The sequence below is a fragment of the Echiichthys vipera genome (genome assembly GCF_963691815.1).
Source record: "Echiichthys vipera genome assembly, chromosome: 6".
Taxonomy (NCBI): domain Eukaryota; kingdom Metazoa; phylum Chordata; class Actinopteri; order Perciformes; family Trachinidae; genus Echiichthys; species Echiichthys vipera.
The window spans coordinates 9,753,722-9,772,871 of NC_139831.1; the positions used below are offsets into that span (position 1 = coordinate 9,753,722).

Sequence of the window (19,150 nt, forward strand, 5' to 3'; positions counted from 1 at the left end):
ATTTGCCTGTTTATTATTTTTGAGTTTTCCACGGTGGTCAAATATGATTTTAAATATGAATCTTTAAAAATATAAAAGGAGTGTAGTTTGTTAAGCCTTATCAGTTTATGGATATAGTATTTCACTAAGATAATGAATATATTAATTATGTAAATTTCATCTGCAGAATTTTTGGGATTGTTAAGATTTAGTTATCAATCCGTCTTTGTTTTTACAGTAACATGAAAATAATAAATCATCTCCGTTTGTGATTTCCATTGACTGTGGTTCACGTCCGTTCGCAATGGACGAGACCATTAATACATAGCGCGGGGGAGTTCAATGGTATAGCGTTCATTTTTTTATCATAATTATTCAGAAGACATTTTAAAAAAGAACAAGCTGGAGCGTGTTAGAGTGTTATAACTATCTTAACTAAACGACACCCACATTGGAGCACATTTATGATTTTATGATCGTACAAAACTTAAAAATAACCCCGTTGAAACAGTGGTACACTCCCACTACTAGGCCCATGTTTCGACGTCACTCCAACAGTTGCAGCTTCCTTTGATAGTCAGGGCAGCAGAGGTTTGGTCCTCCAGCTAACTGCTACAACCATGGCGTCAACTGAGATAGCGAGGCAAGCGGTGAGTAGACTATTTTACTCGGGATGCTTTTGACACCAAACACACATACCTCCGTTGTGTCAAATATATGATATTAGCGTTACGTAAAGGGGCGTAATTTGGCTTTCGGTTTAGGTTACCTAGCACCCGCTTTTCATTGTAACGTCGCTAAAGGAAAAACGTCAGTAACGGTTAACTGTTATTCATCTGATTTACTGCATTTCCTAATCGTTTTTGAACACCTAATTATAAAGTAAGTAAGTAAATCTCTAAAATACAGTGTAGTAGACTCTAGTATTAGCTCGCGGTAAACCGATAATCTATTATAGAGCCACCGCTAGGCCATTCATTCTCAACGCCCCCATTTCTGCACAGCTCCGGTGCTCGTTTCCGTTATGTTGTTTCACGCAAGTCCCGTTAACTTTCAGTCGGGCGTTGTCTGGTGTTCAGAAAGAATATGGATCCTAGCTGGTTAAAGGCATTTAGACCTTGCAGTTTGAAAAATATGTGTAAAGTCTGCTTGTGTTTTTTTTTATTTGGTGTAAAAAAGGCAGCCACTACACCCAGAAAGAGTGTCTCAGAATAGCCCTGTTTTTGCAGTTTGATATCCCTTTTGCGGCTCAATGAATGTGTAACTTGGCTGAGAGTGTCTTAAAAATGGTTTCAGGAATGTTGCACTTGCAGCACAAGAGGAAAGACTGTTTGTCCAGTCACATTATTACCCACCCAGTTTTCCCAAATACTCCCTCAGCTGTTTAAACCCGATTTCAACTATCCAAATAATCCACAACTGTCCAGTCACATCATCTTTGACCACTTATTTCAACTTGTACCCTCAAACGGAATGTTTTCCTCTCTAAGCCACATTGGAAAGCAGAACTGTTATGTTAAGCCACATAAATGGCAGGTTGGCTGAGGTTTAGCTGGTTGAGAGCTCTTGCTTTGCCATATAATCTAAATTCTTTGCTTTCCTGCACCTCATAATGTAGACGTGGGCTGCAGAAATGATATTCGCAGAGATGGAGATACTAAACCAGCAGCCATACGCCCACACACATGCATGTACCAACAGTGCTTTTACACTGTGGTGTTTTGTGTCACAGAGAGAGACTGTGTACAGACAGAGTAAAAGTAGAGTTAAGGAAGTGCAATCGGCCAGAAAAAGGGAGTGTGAGGGTTCAATTCAAAGTGACACCACAGAAACACACAGAGCTTTATTAAATGGACTCCCTGGCTCTTATTAAGTCATATTTGTCATTCAAAACCAATGAGCTTTGAAATTATATATTTATTGTCAAAGCACTTTATTTCTTTTACAATGTGAAGTGAACGGCAATACGTTTCCATATATGTACATTGTGGTTTGTAACCGTTTCGTCTGTGGGAAGAAAGTTACAGCTCAGGAAACAGGAAGTGAGCAACACTGCACCTGAAGGCAAAGACTAACATGATCAAATATGGCGGAAAGTGTTTTATTTAGAAGGTTTATTTAGAAATATAATGTTATTTCTCCATAGAATAACAGTCATTGAGATGCAGATGTTTATTATGGAGTTACAGAGAAGCCTGTGCATGTTTACAGACGTAAGAGCAAAGTGTTTTAAGGCATATCATTGCATAAGCTGCCTGGTGTTTTATGTTGTTTTCTTCTGTTTTTAGGGTGAAGGTGCTCGTGCTGTTCCTCTGGCAGGCCATGTCGGCTTTGATAGCATGCCTGACCAGCTGGTCAACAAGTCTGTCAACCATGGATTCTGCTTTAACATCCTCTGTGTTGGTGAGTACTCGCTCTTTCCCTTAGGCTAAAAGCTGATTTCTTTGCTTCATTGAAAGGCAGGGTTAAGATGCAAAGCACATTGCTCAGTATTCGACCCGCTAAGATGTCTTCGGGACAGTCAGCACTGGCTGCTGTGATGAGTAAGATGCTCTGGGTTCAGACAGAAAATTCAGAAATGTCTGTGGGTAGTTATTTCATTTTAGTATGACATTATTCATCAGTACACAGGATACAAGCCTTCTGCAGGATCTGTGAGAACTATTTGCCTGTATATCCGATTTTTATATTGACAAATAAGTCACTTCAGCTTCATTAAGTCTGGAAATAATCCACTCGCATACACTCAGTCGCCAGTTTATTAGATGCACTCAGCTAAAACTAATGAAATGTAGTCCAACAGTACCGCAATAAAGCCGAGGAGATGAAGTTCAGTTTGTATTGAAGCTGTTTTAGAGAGGCAGTGATTGAACGTTATGGTCATTTTGTAGGTTGTAGTTTGTGTTGCTGTTGTATTGTGTTATACCGAGAAGAGTCTCTAATAGTTTTCCACTCCATTTGTATCAATGAGTGCTTCCTAGAGCTTCAGATTTTTCTGTTCTTGGCAACATTGCATTACTGCCTGTCACACACACACACACACACACACAAAAATAATCTGCTCTTTACTCCTGGTGACAGAGCAGTAGTGAGTAGTTTCTACTCTATTTCTATAAGACTTCATATGCTATCTGTTTGTGATATGTTGGTATTTAGAGGTCTGGCTACATTACCACAATCTGTGACTTTGTGTGATGTTTATAAGGAAATAACTGGTGGCCATCTTTAGTGGCATGGTTTTTGCATAAGTAATAACATTTAAATAGAAGTAAAAAGTCAACGACAAAACTAATGTCATCGTCACTTTCCTTTTAAAACTAATACTTTATTGGTGCTATTACACCTACATTTTTTTCTGAACTCTTAACCAACATTAGTACAATCAATTCAAGACTATGGAAGCAAAGATGATGCAGGAGACTGGTTCTGTTGCAAACTGTAAATGCTGTTGTGTGACTCCCAAGTGCAGCATTTCACAGTCGTACACACATTGCTTGAGGCAAAGACATGTGATCTTTGTTTTTTATCATTTAGTTGTGGTCTAAAATTCCTAAGAGGGAATCAGAAATGTGGAAATGATTTTCACTGGGCAAAAAGATGAACAACATTTCTGCACAGTGTTTTTATTTTTATAAATGTGATTGCTTTTACTCTATTTATAATTTCAGGAGGTTTGTTAGCCTTTCCGGATTGTCCCTCTGTTTCTTCAGACAAGATGCCAAATTGCCTTCTGCATGAGAAACTTATGTAAAGTGACTTAAAGAGAGCTGAGAAACAGATAAAAGCACCCTCGACAAATCTTTTGCTTCTGAGGAAAGGATTAGAAATTAAGAACATAGACATGGCTGGCCCATATGACTCTATACCAACCAGGACAGAACATTGTGGCCACATCGCCCAGCCCTGTGCAGAGATATCCTACAAAAATGGGCTAACACGTTAAGACTCTAGGTCAGGCTGTGATGAATAAAAATAGAATTTCTTACGGAGGGGAGCTCTGTATCTGAGTCATCACAGCATCTAACAGTAAATGGATGTCAGAAATACATCAGCAGATAAGCAGCTACTTCTGTTGTTTTTGTGACTAAGCATTTGAAAATTATATATTTAGTTTGAAGCATCTTCGAAATGTCAATTTGGATCTACTCTCACTTTACCTTTCTAGGCATCAGTTAAATAGATGGTCAATAAAAGTGTCTGAACTTGAAGCTTTGGAGCTGACAAAATAAAAAGGGTCAGTATAATGAAACTTCTGCTGGTTTGGCAGTAAGCAGGGTAAAATCATAGACATTGCCATATAAGTGGATGATAAAAGGACATTTTAGTGTGAAGGAAACTATGATCAATGTATGTAGGATCCCAGTAACATGATCAATTTTCTCTGTTGTCCAGGTGAGACGGGTCTGGGGAAGTCCACCCTCATGGACACGTTGTTCAACACCAAGTTTGAGGGCGAGCCCACCCAGCATAACCAGCCGGGAGTCACGCTTAAGTCTAACACCTATGAGCTCCAGGAGAGTAACGTGCGCCTCAAACTCACTGTCGTCAACACCGTGGGCTTCGGAGACCAGATCAACAAAGAAGACAGGTAAAACAGTCTGGACCATTGTCACGAAGCTGAGAGTTTTTTTTTTTCTTCTGCTGGCAGGCTCTTTCTTTGTGAGCAATAGCAGAAATTCACACTTGATCGTGCAGACGACATTCCTTGCATACAATGACTGTGATTGCTCCGAGCCCTTTGGGAGCTCAGGTTTCATTCATCCTGATCCTGAAGGAAACTGACCCCACAGGATGTGGAATCGAGTCTCCATCTCAAAGATCCACCTCAGCAGTTTCATAGTTTCAACTTTTACAAACAGAAATCAGACGTTGATCCTTTTTCCCCCTCCTTTGGTGGTGTTAAACTAAATTTTAGTGGCTTAATATTTTGCTACCAAGCTTGTCATCCACAACATAATTGCTAAATCAGCTCCTGAGTTCAGTTTCGGTTGAGATGTCATGTGAGCTCCAACTCTCATGTTTCACATTTGTTCAGTATCAGATTGCCAGTCATAGAAAAGACAACATGGACTTACTGCATTTTACACAAGCACATCCTCAGAGTCATGTGAACGTCCGCTGGCAGAATACCCTACAGTGTGTTTCTCTGTGCTTGTGTCTGGTCATGTGTGTGCGGGGAAGGGTGAACCTTCCTCTGGTCCTCAGTGCATGTGGACGAACATCTGTGTCCATTTAACGAGTATGTATCATTTTTTTGGTTTGCAGGTAATGTTTGAATAATTATTGTATTAGTCTTTTGATTGAAATTAATGACAATTAAAAGTTTTTTTAGTTTTTTTTTTAGAGTAAAACACTAAATGTTTGGTAGTTAGGCCTTCTCAAATGGATACAATCCTTAAAGCTGGGTCTTCCAGAAGACTTTAAGGCCAGACTGAGCATCTTCTCCCCAGATGAGACAGTCTGACCTCACAGAGACTAAAACTGGGGATGAGTTCCATCAACTTGTTAAACAAGTTAAAAATGTAATGTTTACCAGGAAGTTGCTCATAAATAACTGACTGAAGTGTAAATACAAGGCGTGAACAGGGAGAACCTGCATGATATCTGAGTTTACAGTACGAGCTGTGATATTTTACCTGATAACTGGAAAACAAGCATGTTAATATATTAAACATAATCAATAACAACTAAGATTGTAAAAAGCATTGATACTTATGTTACATACATCAATACTGAAGCCATTAAAAAAAAAGCAGAACTGAAATCAGATTTTTAACTCAAGACTGAACAGATGAAACAATGCGGAAGGAAATCAACTGTGTGTTTTGCGATGTGATCAGTGACTCTGTACCAGCACTGTCTGCAGGTTGTTTGGATGTTTTTTTTCTGTTTGCCTAGTATCGAAATAGTTTTTTTTCTTTTTTCTTTTAAAATTCTAGTATTGTGAAAACCTTTAATAACAACATATGTAAGCTGCTATTAAGAACAAATAATATATACCTGCCTACTAAAACTTACTGGTGACTGACCAACGTTACACAAACACCTGGTAAAAAAAACTTAGCAGTTGACCAGGGTCGCCTGAATGCTTATACAACACACTCTTTTCTTTTTCCTCCAAATTTGAGCCTTACGAAAGGGGTCTGTGTGTTTATTTCCAACCAATGTTCATCTTTCTTATATTCTATAAGGATGAAACAGGATGTATTGTTAAGTAACATGACAGATGCATTGTATTCAAAAATGAAAAAGACATCCTCAAATGTCTTCCCCGTTTCTCTCTTTTCTGACAGCTACAAGTCTATCGTGGAGTTCATTGATGCCCAGTTCGAAGCATATCTACAAGAGGAGCTGAAGATCAAGCGCACGCTACACAGCTACCACGACACCCGCATCCATGCATGCCTCTATTTCATTGCACCCACGGGACACTCGCTCAAATCCCTGGACTTGGTGACCATGAAGAAACTCGATAGCAAGGTGAGCTTCACTTCACGTCATCAAACTAAATCATCTTCAGAATTTGTTATTTTTCGAAGCTGATGGATGATTATTATTATTATTATTATTATTATTATTATTATTATGAGACCTGCTTTTAACTCTGGGTGTTTTCCATCAGTATCAATTCCAGCCAATGTTCATCGGCTGTCATGCAATAATGGCACTCATGTGAAGATGATTTAGCTTTCCATTAGCTTTTTGTTATTATTTATCTGCCTTTATATCAATCATATGGTCTCAAGTTGCTTATTGGGCCGTAAACAATGGCCGCCGCTCGGAAGAGGAAGTGTAGGACTGGATATCCAGGCTTCACCTGAAAGCACGTAATGTTAGCTGTTGCCCCAGAGGCTAAATTGTCAAAGAGTGATCGCTGATGGGTTCAGAGATTGGTGTTTAACAATGGCTTTTTTTTTTTACAGTTTATTTCCAATTGTGCAAGATTCTCAGACGAAATAGCCATGGTTGTCTGTATTGTTATTTATTTATTTTTTAGCGTTAAGTGACTGGAGGAACAGTTGCAATGCAGCAGAATGCTGTTTAGAATAACTATTATAATGCTTGGGTGGATAGACTAGCGCGTCACAGATATACTGTAGGTAAATCCTTTGGCACTACACTGCTGTTTTGCATTCAATATATATGCTCTAGTCACGGGCCATAAACCTCTTCTAGGCCATCTGCCTGCATACAAATTGGCTCTGGTGTTGTTACTGCGTCGGTGTAGGTCAGCTGTGAAATGCAGTCGGCTCAGTGACTGCAGCCTCGTTTTTTTTTTTTTTGAGGGTCTTTCCACAGAAGCTTATTTGCATGGATCTCCTGGCTTTTGTACAAAGAGTCAGCTCAGTGTTTGCCAGAGCAGCTGTGCCCTCTGGCAAGCGGTCACAACAGCGTGATCCAGAGCAGAGCCTCCTCTGTTTACACATTCACCTGGAGGGGGGCATTCAAACAATACTCTGCTGAAGTGTCCATGAGCAAGATGTTGAATCCTCACCTAACTCAGGAGTGCAGTGAAGTACTACTTGTTCCCATGACCCTCAGCGTCCCTTGCTGTCAGTTAAAGGGGCCCCAAGTTGGAGAGCAAATTATTTGGATTGTGTAGGCGAAAGGGCCCGTAGAAAATAGTTGTGTGGGAGGGAAAGACTCATTTTTCACCAGCCAGTTGTAAGTGCATGTATAAGAATGACACGGTCTGTTTTTCCCCCCCTGTTTGGATAGCAAAAATGTCGTTGAAATTATTTGAGTTTGACTGTTAACACCATGTTTGGAGAGCTTTTAAGTGATCTGGAGCCGGAGATGAAGGCCTGCTGCTCCCTTTACTGCATGTGCTATTTTTATCTCTGTGCTTAAGAATGTGTAATTGTTTGCGATACACAAAGGCCTGGAGCTACAGAGAGCCCCTGTGATGTGTTAAAATGACTGACTATTCAGTAAGCTTTCCCTTTCCTTTTATTAAATTGTACTGTATATTGAATTTCTACTACAATCCTGGGTTACCAGCATTTGAAAATGCCATTAAATAAATTATTATAGCTGTATTTTATTCTATTACTAAACCTGAATGTTGTTCAGTTGGAGCTACAACTTTGGATAGACCAGAATTAATTTGCAGTGTTTAAACTTTTGATCCTTTTGAAAAAATACATCAACCATTTCCAAATTTAGACTGCATACATGGATGTGGAGAAAAAGTTGCCACTGACAGACAGCTCGTATTTAGCTGCATATCTGAAAGCATTGTGTGCACCTTGTTGTTCTGTCAGCCTACATTGAATCTCTATCTCTTCCTCTCCTCATTCCTCAGGTCAACATTATCCCAATCGTTGCCAAGTCGGACGCCATCTCCAAGAGCGAGCTGGCCAAGTTCAAAATCAAAATCACCAGTGAGCTGGTCAGCAACGGAGTGCAGATCTATCAGTTCCCAACTGATGACGAGTCTGTGGCAGAGATCAACTCGACCATGAACGTAAGGCTCACAACTAGCTTCTATCTACATCACATGTTTTACACACGATACTGTAATATGATACAGGGTTTGTACGGGTGCTTGAATCCTTGAAAATGCCTGAATTTTAACGTTGTTTTCAAGCTTTGAAAAGTGCTTGAAGTTACAAAACACAATTTTTTGCTGTTTGTAAGTTTCAACAGAAACAGATCTTGCATTATGCGTTACTGGCATAAACAACGTGTAGGATCAGGACAGGCATAGTCTGTGGCTGCTCAGGCTGCCAGGAAGCCGCCTCATGCAGCGAGGAGTGTGCTCAGAGCAGCACAATCAGCCAGCTCAGACTGCAGGAAGCCTGCAGTGTGGGAAAGGTTCACTGACAGATGAACCAAGGCTCACTCAGCTGTTTATAAGGTCTGATCTGTGGAAATGCCTTAACTCTACTCAACTGATTGTGTTAGACGGCTGCCTCTCGGCTGTCGTTGTACTGTCTGCCCACCACTCTGGTCTGATTAAAGGTCATACATCTTTCTGTCAAAGCTGGTTCTAGGTGTCTGTGAAATTTGACTTTTAATTGTCAGGTTGTGTAATCAATCTAGTTTTTTAGTGACGTTGAAGCTGCTGGATGTTTCTTTAGCATGTATGAATTATCTAGATGCTCAGATAAATATCATTTTGAGTAGTGGTTTGCGGGGAGAGCTCCCTGGTGTGTTTTTCAGTATACCAACATTGATTTTTCCCTCTGCTCCACAGAGCCATTTGCCATTCGCCGTGGTGGGGAGCACGGAGGAAGTAAAGATTGGGAACAAGATGGTGAAGGCCCGGCAGTACCCCTGGGGGACGGTGCAGGGTAAGCTGAGGTCACATCCTGCACAGGAAATTAGTGTGCTCCCTCTCGTCAGAGCTGCTGCAGCTACTCCCTCCCTTCATGTTCCTCCTCGACTCCCAACAGCTGCTGCAAACTAGTTGATAACCTCTTATATAAGCTCATTTAGCTGCAGCAGCCAATACACTATGTGTTAGAGCCACAGCGGCTCTTAGCGCATACAGATTTTATGTCACTGTCAGTGTTTAAATTGATTTGTTATTGACTTGATCGATCCATGACGAATTAGGTGTAATTGATTTTAAATAGGATGTGTTTGGGTGGTTTGTCAGGACTAGGCCAATTCAGCACACAGCTTAAATGTAGTGCAGACCATAAGCATGTTGACAGTATTAGGTTGGGCTTCTATGCGGGCTGCAACTTACAATTCGTTTCATCATTGTTTAATTTCCTTGATTAATCATTTGGGCTATTAAAACCCACAAAGTTGTAAAAGAATGCTCAGTGAAATTTTCCAGAGCTCAATGTGACATCTTAAAGCGTCTTTTTTATGATCCACCTTCCAACGCCTAACTTATTCAAAATAGTTTTAAAATGTATTGTTGCCTATGAGGTTAATTTCCTTTAGCAGTAATTTTAGGGTGTTCACATTTACTGCATACAGTGTGTGGAAATTTGTGCTCTTTTTATACGTTTCCCCTTGCAGAGCTCGACATCAACAGTTGCCAGGTTGCTATTGGCAACCTTTTGAGAAATTGGCAAGCACTTTTTAACATTATAAATATAGGGACAACAAACAGCATAGCGTGCATATTTAAACTTGCGCAGATACAAGAATGACGCAAATTTTGCATTGTTTGCCTTGCCCGTCACAACTTTGACTTTGTATGTAATCGGTTTACTCAAATTAAACAATTTTAGAGCCAGATAAACCTGAAATTTATTAAAAAAAGGACATTTTATGTCACATTGACACAACCAAAAGATGCCTGGTGTCAGCCTGATAACCATTTTTAAAAGTTAGTGTTGAATCCTGCATCCCTGAGAGTAAATAGGGCTACAATTTCTCCACTGTTTACCCAATATGAATATGAACAGCTTCAAACCTCCCTAAAGCTGAAAGTCAGCACTATAACCTCGTCATTATTTAATTTGAAATGCGGTATTCTGGACTAAAGTCAATACAGTAAAAACATCACTCCTAATGCTTAGAAACTGTTCTGTATAATATTTGTCAGGCTGTATCTGACATTGGGTCTGTTTGCCACAGATTGACTGTGTGTGCGTGCGTGTGTACTCACATGATGTACCACAGTCTGTGGGAGTATGGTGCTCACTCCAGTAACCACATCAATAGATAAGCCTCAGGACATGAACACTATTCTTTTCTGACTGGGTCTGTGAAATACGCTCTCAAGCTATACTACATTAATATTTTTTGCTATTAGTTAATGACCCTAGTGTTATCTGTTTCTGATCCTCATTGCAAATGACATGATCCACAATGAATAGGATGCCATCTGACGTGTTAAGTAAAATTTGTCACCATGATGTGTGTCTCTAACAGTGGAAAATGAGAATCACTGTGACTTCGTCAAGCTGCGAGAAATGCTGATCAGAGTGAACATGGAGGACCTGAGAGAGCAGACTCACACGCGTCACTATGAGCTCTACCGTCGCTGCAAACTGGAGGAGATGGGCTTCAAAGACACAGACCCTGACAGCAAGCCCTTCAGGTAAAAGACCACTCGCAGACAGCTGGACTTGTGATTTTCTTTTATTTTCTTGTTCTCCTGCTACATCTGCTTGTTGTCTGCATCCATTTATTTTTTGAAAGCTTTTATTGTTTTGCTGAATTGCACCAGTTTGTGTCTGCGTCTGGTGTGTTTTAAAGTGCATGGTTAGAGTCCACTGTCATGTTTCTGTTATTCATTTGTATCCCCTCTCTCCTGTACCAGTCTTCAGGAGACATATGAAGCTAAGAGGAACGAGTTCATGGGTGAGCTGCAGAAGAAGGAAGAAGAAATGAGACAAATGTTTGTCCAAAGAGTCAAAGAGAAGGAGGCCGAGCTCAAAGAAGCAGAAAAGGAGGTACCGTCATTAAACGTGGATGCTACGCCATCAAATGCATCACTTGTTTGAGGATGTTTCTGCTTTCTTCTTGACTAAAACAAAGCATCATTTGTTTTGTCATCCCCACATAGCTGCACGAGAAGTTTGACCGTCTGAAAAAGCTCCACCAGGACGAGAAAAAGAAACTGGAGGACAAGAAGAAGTCCCTGGACGACGAGCTCAACATGTTTAAACAGAAAAAGACTGCTGCAGAGCTCTTGCAGAACCAAGCCCAGCAGGCAGGGGGCTCCACCACACTCAAGAGGGACAAAGAGAGGAAAAAGTAAGTATTGTTCTCTTCCTCCTGTCCCTTTCTTTTCGTCTATCCTTACATCTTAGGTGCAGGAGTCCACCTACAGTTTCATAAGGATTGGGATTACCTGGATACTATGAAGCTGGGAGAAACAAGGCCACATATTGTTACACTGACATTGAACATTTGCCCTATCAGTATGTGGATATCATTGCCAATTTGTGAGGAGTTGTTTGTGCTAAAGCAAATAGGGGTTTTATCTTGATTTTCATCCAATAACATCAAGTGCTTAATGGTTTCTGTGTCACCACTCCTCAATAATCTGCCTGATATCTGTATAATTTTATGCGTAGAGTAGTTAAAGAGCTCTGGCTAAGGCTAAGACTTCTTTCAGACTCTCACTCTGCTCTTCATTTCTGCTGTCAGCTCTCCATTTTACAACCGAGAATATGTTCAGCACTAAATTCCACGCTAAGAGAGCTGACCAGCATTTATAATTCATCACTGATGCGGAAAATTAAGAGGAGCAGAGAGGGGGGAGTGTCTGACTGGTGACAGTGACTCGCTGTCTTCATCCAAATAGTTGAAAAGTTGCCAACAGTTAGAAATCATTATCGTGAATGAAATACTCGTCTGAGCAAATTTGTGAAAATAACTTAATTGCAAATCTGTCAGCAATTACTAGACAGTTCCATTAACTTGAAAGGGAGCTGATGAGTGAAGTACTTTTTTTAATTAAGATCACAGCTCTCAATTGTTTCATTGGAAACTATTTGCCAATTTTCCTCGCAGTGGCCACTACAGTATGAACTTTTCCATATTGGGTTTTCCTGGTATATCTGACGTTAACTCTGTTTTACTTTCCAAACAGTTTGTCAATAGTTTGATTATATAGTGAGCATGGGACCGTTTCCCACAACACGTTTCGTGCCTAGAGGCAGTTCTTTAAGCCAGATGTGTTCACGTATGGCCGCAGTGTGCTGTTGACATTGTTGGTCCCTCCATGTTGGTAATCAACTCCTGGTTTTGTGTTGAAGCTGATGTGACGCCGTGCCTGTTAAAAAAGGAAGAAGACACTTGCACTGAGAAGGTTCTTGTTGTTTTATTTTTCCTCCCTGTTAATGTATTTCCTTCACAGCCACTTCTTCTTTTTACAAACTCTGCCTGGAAAGTTTCTCTGCCAAAAGGGGGCTGCTGTGCAACTTGAGCTTTGTCTGTGGGTCACTGTTTAAAACTGATAAGTGAGGTCTTGCACTGGAAGAGTTAACAATGATATTTATGCTTATCTGTCAGTGTTTTCTTCTGTTTACAGATGACAGTAATTGATTAGTGCTTGTTGTGTAGATGTGAATCTGTCCTGTGAGTGCATGTGTCACCTATGTTGCATCCATAATGTTTTCCAGTTAATTCCTCCCACACTTGCTGCATGCTGCATTGGGCATCTTTTCTGGTAAGACATTACTGGTGATTTGAAATTATAAATGAGGTATCAAAGCTTTAACTCATAAGGTGCAGTTTTAAGACTTACTAAGTTGAAAAAAAAAAAATAATTACCCAAATTAGAATGGAGAGAATCTTCACACTGGATTAAATGTGCTAACATGGCAGCGGTTTTACACCACTGAGTGTTTGTACATTTAATCTGTGGATACTGTGGGGTCAGAATACATCAAGAGAAAGAGCCATTCCCTCCTCCTACTCTGTTTTTTTCTTCATTGACTCTGACAGCACATACCTGACCTAGATATACAACAGGCTGTGCACACAACTGCCTTTCCGCATCTCCACATTAGAATTTAACCACAATCAATGGATCTTTGAAATCTGTCAAAACTATTATCTAGATTCGCATGCATTTTATTTGCTCTTCAAAGTTACTTTAAATGTGATAAAGTAGCACAGTATTGCATGTATTTCAGTGTTGCAGGCCCACAGTATATTATTGGTAACATCTGTGTCGATCATACCCTTGAGCTCACAGTGTTTACCGTCCTTGTGCCAGCCTCTAAATCAACTGGTTTATTAGCTCCCCACACACCCATTCGATATACTGCCCCATCTGCCTCTCTAAATCCACAACAGTCTCTTTTTTGTGGCTCTCCAAAGTCACTTCCCCACCCGGCCCTAGAATCGCACAAAGAGCCATTCAAGGCTTAGCTGAGACTAACAGGTCACACCAGAGCAGCAAACAGCCTCAGGGCCCATCTCTGTTTGTGGAGATGACATGTTTTGTTGATCTCACAGCCATATGACGACCCCCTCCGCCTCCCCTCCCTCTTGAGTGGATACAAATGCCAAATCCACAAAGAGATGTGAGTTGTGATTCAACCGCTGGGGAGGGTAGAAGTGTACGAAGACATCTGTCTCGCAATCTGTAGACTCCTCAAGCAGCTCAGGACTGTTAAAATACATGAAAACAAGCTGTTGTTTGATGAGAAAGACAATCAGACACATTGTTTAAAGCTCAGGGGCGAGACAAAAAACTTATTTTTCTGATGCCAAGAAATGGACGTCTGTTCTTGCATCCTAACCACTGTACGCTTAAACCTTTTGGAGTTGTCTTAAAGCATGATCTCCTCAATAACATCTGGTCACTAATGTTGATGTGATGTCACCCATGTGAAACAATGTGTGTCGTGATGATGTTTTAACTCAAAGAAAGCAATAACAGCCCTTCTCTCTCATTTCCAGCTTAGGATTCCTGTAGAAAAAGTGCTCCCTTGTGGCCATCCTGCTGTGAATGAGTTTCCACCCCATCATCCTTTTTACAGTACCCCTTCCCCACCCTCACCCTCACCCAACCCCCATAATCCACCCTTCCACATGCCCCTCTGCTCTCTGGAAGACGCTGGGCATTGCTATCAGTTTGACATCACCTTTTGTTTTTGTTTGTTGAATGATGCTTGTATGTTATATGTTTTTTACAAGCAATTATTCGCCTTGTCTTTTTATACAAATTTACAAAATAATGCATTCCATGTTTGTTTTATATAGCGTGATTAATTGCATGATGGAGTGAGCTTTTCGGAATATTAACATACATGACTACTGTTGTGATGGGCAGAAATGTGTTGTGCGTAAAGTGAAACATGCATCAGACAGACGGACCTGAGTATGTACAGTATGTGTGGTCAAATCTCTGCAGTTGATAAATAATTAAAACAGTTGAGCATGGATTGATCTTCAGATTAAAGGACAGCAGTCGTATGAGTGGTTATACATTTTTCAAACTTAATGTAACAGCGGTCTTAGAAATACTTACCGTGACTTTGTAGACAACTATTACCAACATTTTCGTATTTAGCCATTATCTGTCTGGTTGCCCTGGTAACAGCAAGTGCAGATTAATACTTCAGCAAACATACGTTGAGCTGCTTAATATGTTTACAGTCCTACAAACATTGTCTTAGTAAAGACGTATTTTTGATCGCTGTTGGCGCTAATCGTGGTGACAAACGCATTTCCTATGACGGCTTCACAATAAAAGCCACCCTGTGTTTCGCCATTTGTAACGCGTAGAAGTAGCGTTGACTTAATGCAGCTCAGATCCGACTGTAGGAGAGTGAACAGTTAACAATGAGGCTCATATCAATGACAAATTACAGTTAAATTGGATTACACACATGCATATTTTCCTGTTAATCCCTCCCACATGTGTGGACAAAATGAATCCACTTTGGGAATGGTGGACCCCGCCACTAACAATAAAGACTGTAATTACAGAATGTGACTACATTCAGTAACTGTTTCAGAAAACTGCAATGGTATCACAAAGGAGATTGGATTTTAGGAAAATCTCAAATATAACTTTAAAGGTTCCACTAATTATAACCTCAACCATATATACTTACATAATAATTGAATCCAAGACTTAACTTTCTTTTGGTATTCATGTCTCTTTGCTGATGCTGTTTCACTTTAGACAGATGCATGAGTAGTTTTGAGCCTAATCTCTTTGCCACTTCTCCCATACCTCATTCATTGTCATGTTTTATGTGCATACTTGTATTGGCTTCCACATTTGCACTTTTTTATACACAAATGTGATGTTTTTTTTAACAAGTATATATATATAGATAGATATATATCTATATCTATACAGATATATATCTATATATATTAATGTTGTCAGTGCAATTGTAACTTTCCTATTATTTTACTTACTATGAAGGCACATTTGAAAGTCATTCATCATGATGTTTATTGACCTGTAGGGACCAGTGTTGTTTTGTATCAGTGTTACACATACAAGAAATATTATCCCAAAAGAAAATAAAGGCCAATTTTTCACCAAATATTACAACTGCGGCCATAATCATTGTGTATGACAAATATTGCTGTAAAATAGGAGTTTAGATGACAGTTTAATAACTCCAAGTGGGGAAGGTGGGTATGCCTGATTTGCATGATGAAGCATTGCAGTTGGTTGTTAGTTGGAGATTTTAGAGTTGCCAAGCTCTAGAAGACAGTGAATTCATGTTGATGCCAATAAGCGTTAGGTTGATTACCTTGTTTTTTCACCATTTCAAGGTTCAAGGTGCTTGCATTGTCTTATGAACGAGAAAGTGTTCATGGATTCAAGGCATTGCTGCATTAAAACACTTTCCACTTGATACCAGGGGTCAAAATACAGCAAGAGAAAGAGCCATTCTCTCCTCCTAATCCTCCGCTCACTGGTCTGTGGTTTCACTTTCCTTTGCAGTAATCCCTGGCTCTGCACTGAGTAGGTCCTCAGCCCTCAAGCTTTGCTAAGGGACCAGCCTTTGTGGGTACTGAGTACCTCAAATGCGACCAGAGGCTTTGTGGACCCCATCCTTCAGGGTTTCTTAATCATTACCTGCTCTGCTATAATATTGATTAATGTGTATCTGTGTTTCACTGCAGCTCTAACCTCACCCTCAGCAGCTAATTCTTGCTTTTTTGTGCCCTTGTTTATCATTATATGTGCACTCTGTTTTTGCTGTGACTAACACCTTTTTCCACTTGATGAAGATTATATGTTCACTTGTTCACTTATTGTCATGTTTGAATAGTTTTTTACATTTGTTTCTTATATAAATGGCACACAGACAATAAGACAATCATGTAAATTCAGTTTTAAATCATGCAGCCGCATAAGTGGACACAAGAATCCTCATGATTTTATGCTTCATGTGTTTGAACAACTATGATCCCAGGGATCTATGATAATCAAACCTTAATCTACTTTCTAGCCGATTAAATCTCGAGCTTGACCTTTTGGAAGTGTCTCTGCTTTACCGCCCCTCTAACTGCTGGCTTTCTCTCTCTTTGTCTCTTTAGCTTCTTTTAATCTGTCTTGACCACCTGAAGAGGGGATTGCAGCTTCAGCAAGAACTAAGCACCCTTTACCTCTTCTCGTTTTTCTCGCTGTATCAATCCTTTTTTATTCTCCCCATCGCATCTCCTTTTGTTGAATTTGGCCTTCTGTGGACTCGCATGGTATTTCTGACCACCTGAAGCTCTAAACCCATGCAGGTTGGGAACAGGGCACAGTTTAAATCTGCTATTATGTCTTAATGTAAATAAAGAGACTCTTGTAGTTGATAGAAGTCATCAGTTAGGGTTCACACATTTACAGGTCTCAAAGGTAAAATCATTATTTGATCTTTACTTGAAACAAAACTTCAATGACCTGCACTATGCACTCATCTCTTCAATAGGACTCTTAATACAAAGTGCACATTAAGATAAAACGCTACTGAAACATCAACATTAAAAGCAAACTCATCGAGGTGAAGAAGCAATTAATGCACTGTTTGTTGTGTTATGAATATGAGTAGTCATGTTGTTTTCTTGAATCTAGTTCAGTTTAAAGTTAAAATCTCCTGCTTCCAGGTTTTTCTGAACATTGCAATTCAACTAAGAGTCATACTCGTGCAAAAGCCAAAGCAATATTTCTACTTAGCACTTCATTTGATGGTGCCCATGTTTACATGCCACTGTTGAATACCATGGAGGTCACATGTAATGGCCTTTAATTACACATTGTGCTTTAATATTCACCAGCCTATTCTATATTTTTTTGCATGCTTATTTTTATTCCATTACCGCTGTGATCTTTGATCTTTGACCTGCTTGTTTTCCCCCTCTAATAATTCAGTTTTACCGTCTATTTCAACTCCATTGCTGTTTTCTTCAAATGGTGCATATTATTAATGTATATTTGCTCTGCCCTATGATTTCAGCTCCCTTTTTGCCAAATATTAGAATAAGATGGAGATGAACTGAATCCCACATAGGAGTATTTAAAAAGATACTCATGCATTTGTATAGCCTAATTTATAAGGATATATTTTGTGTATTGAAGTGGAGACTTGTTGTTTATTACCTATGACCTTTGGACGTGACTCTGAGTGTAAAGTAACATTTTGTTGTCAGAAATTGCCATACATTTTTCTAGTATCAGTCATCACCTCTTATAGTTAAAAACTCTCCCACACTACAAATAATTAAATATCTTACTTTAGTTTGATTCCATTGATGTACATTTTCAATAAAAAAAAAAGATCCAAATGTATTGAGCTTTTGTCTTTTGTCTGGAAGCTCATGTGACCCAAATAAGGTCGATTACTCAGTTTGGACAGTTGCACTATATCGTTTTTAATGGGCTGTGAAACTCTGTTGATTACATGTAATAAGCACTTACTAAGCACTTTGGGGCGGCAGTAGCTCAGTCCATAGGTGACTTGGCTGGGAACCGTAGGGTCGCTGGTCTAAGTCCCTGTGTGGACCATGTATGGAGTGTGGACTGGTGGCTGGAGAGGAGCCAGTTCATCTCCTGGCAAGGCACCGAAACACCAACTGTGGCAGCCCCCTCGCTGTAACATCTCTCCTTAATTGCATGCATAGGTCCTGTCTATGCATGTGTGTGTGTTTCGGGCCTGTGTGTGTTACATGATTAATAATAAAAGTGAAAAAATTAAATTTCCCCGTTGCGGGATAAATAAAGTAATTCTTCTTCTTCTACTGTATGTAAGTATAAAAACTGAGACATCCTATTAAGCAGTGACAGTGTGAAGCATTTATTTTATTTATGGATTTAAACTTAATTTAACCAGAAAGTGTTGCATTATAATATAACTTTTACAACAGAAACCTGCCCATGTAAACACAGGTATACTGTATACACATATATATCTGGAGCATTCACCTATAGCAGAGTACAATTGGACCTGAGGGGCAGAAGAAGAGGAAGCAGAGAAACTACAGTCCATGTAAAACATTTTTGAATGCCTGATATTAAAGAAGAAAGACGGATAACTTTTAGCATATTTCTGCTGTAAGCTGTGTTTTTATATCCAGTCAGCAGCCAGCTACAATAATAAACCATGATATCATTGACTCTGTTTATGAGGTAGCCGTTATAAGTTGTAAAACCATTATACAGTCTATGATCGCAACCCAAAGAAAAGCTATTAAGACAGATCTCACATAATTTGTACGCTGTAGTAAAAATATAAATGAGTTGTATAATAGATGTTTAAGTTAACATTCATCTCTTACACTTTTCTGT

General features: G+C 39.6%; 1 protein-coding gene across 6 annotated transcripts; it reads left to right on the forward strand.

Moving 5' to 3' along the window:
* The first annotated feature begins 548 nt into the window (after positions 1–548).
* On the forward strand, positions 549–18,111 carry septin6 (septin 6). Of its 6 annotated transcripts, none has more exons than XM_083915642.1 (11): positions 549–629; positions 2,268–2,382; positions 4,372–4,567; positions 6,273–6,459; positions 8,285–8,446; positions 9,179–9,275; positions 10,819–10,987; positions 11,210–11,342; positions 11,456–11,646; positions 12,654–12,706; positions 14,308–18,111. In XM_083915642.1, exons 1-10 carry the CDS (start codon positions 600–602, stop codon positions 12,655–12,657), a joined length of 1,284 nt encoding a protein of 427 aa, XP_083771768.1. In that variant the 5' UTR covers positions 549–599; the 3' UTR covers positions 12,658–12,706; positions 14,308–18,111. The 6 variants fall into 6 exon arrangements, with proteins under 6 accessions (XP_083771768.1, XP_083771769.1, XP_083771767.1 ...); XM_083915643.1 differs by having other exon boundaries at positions 14,313–18,111; XM_083915641.1 differs by lacking the exon at positions 12,654–12,706 and adding an exon at positions 13,020–13,066.
* Positions 18,112–19,150: the final 1,039 nt, after the last annotated feature.

What these genes read in the sequence shown, in the direction of transcription:
- septin6 (XM_083915638.1), top strand. Translation starts at nt 600, where the DNA reads ATGGCGTCAACTGAGATAGCGAGGCAAGCG. An exon ending in AGATCAACTCGACCATGAAC is followed by an intron (nt 8,447 to 9,178) that starts GTAAGGCTCACA and finishes TCTGCTCCACAG; the next exon opens with AGCCATTTGCCATTCGCCGT. An exon ending in AGGGACAAAGAGAGGAAAAA is followed by an intron (nt 11,647 to 16,318) that starts GTAAGTATTGTT and finishes TTTCCTTTGCAG; the next exon opens with TAATCCCTGGCTCTGCACTG.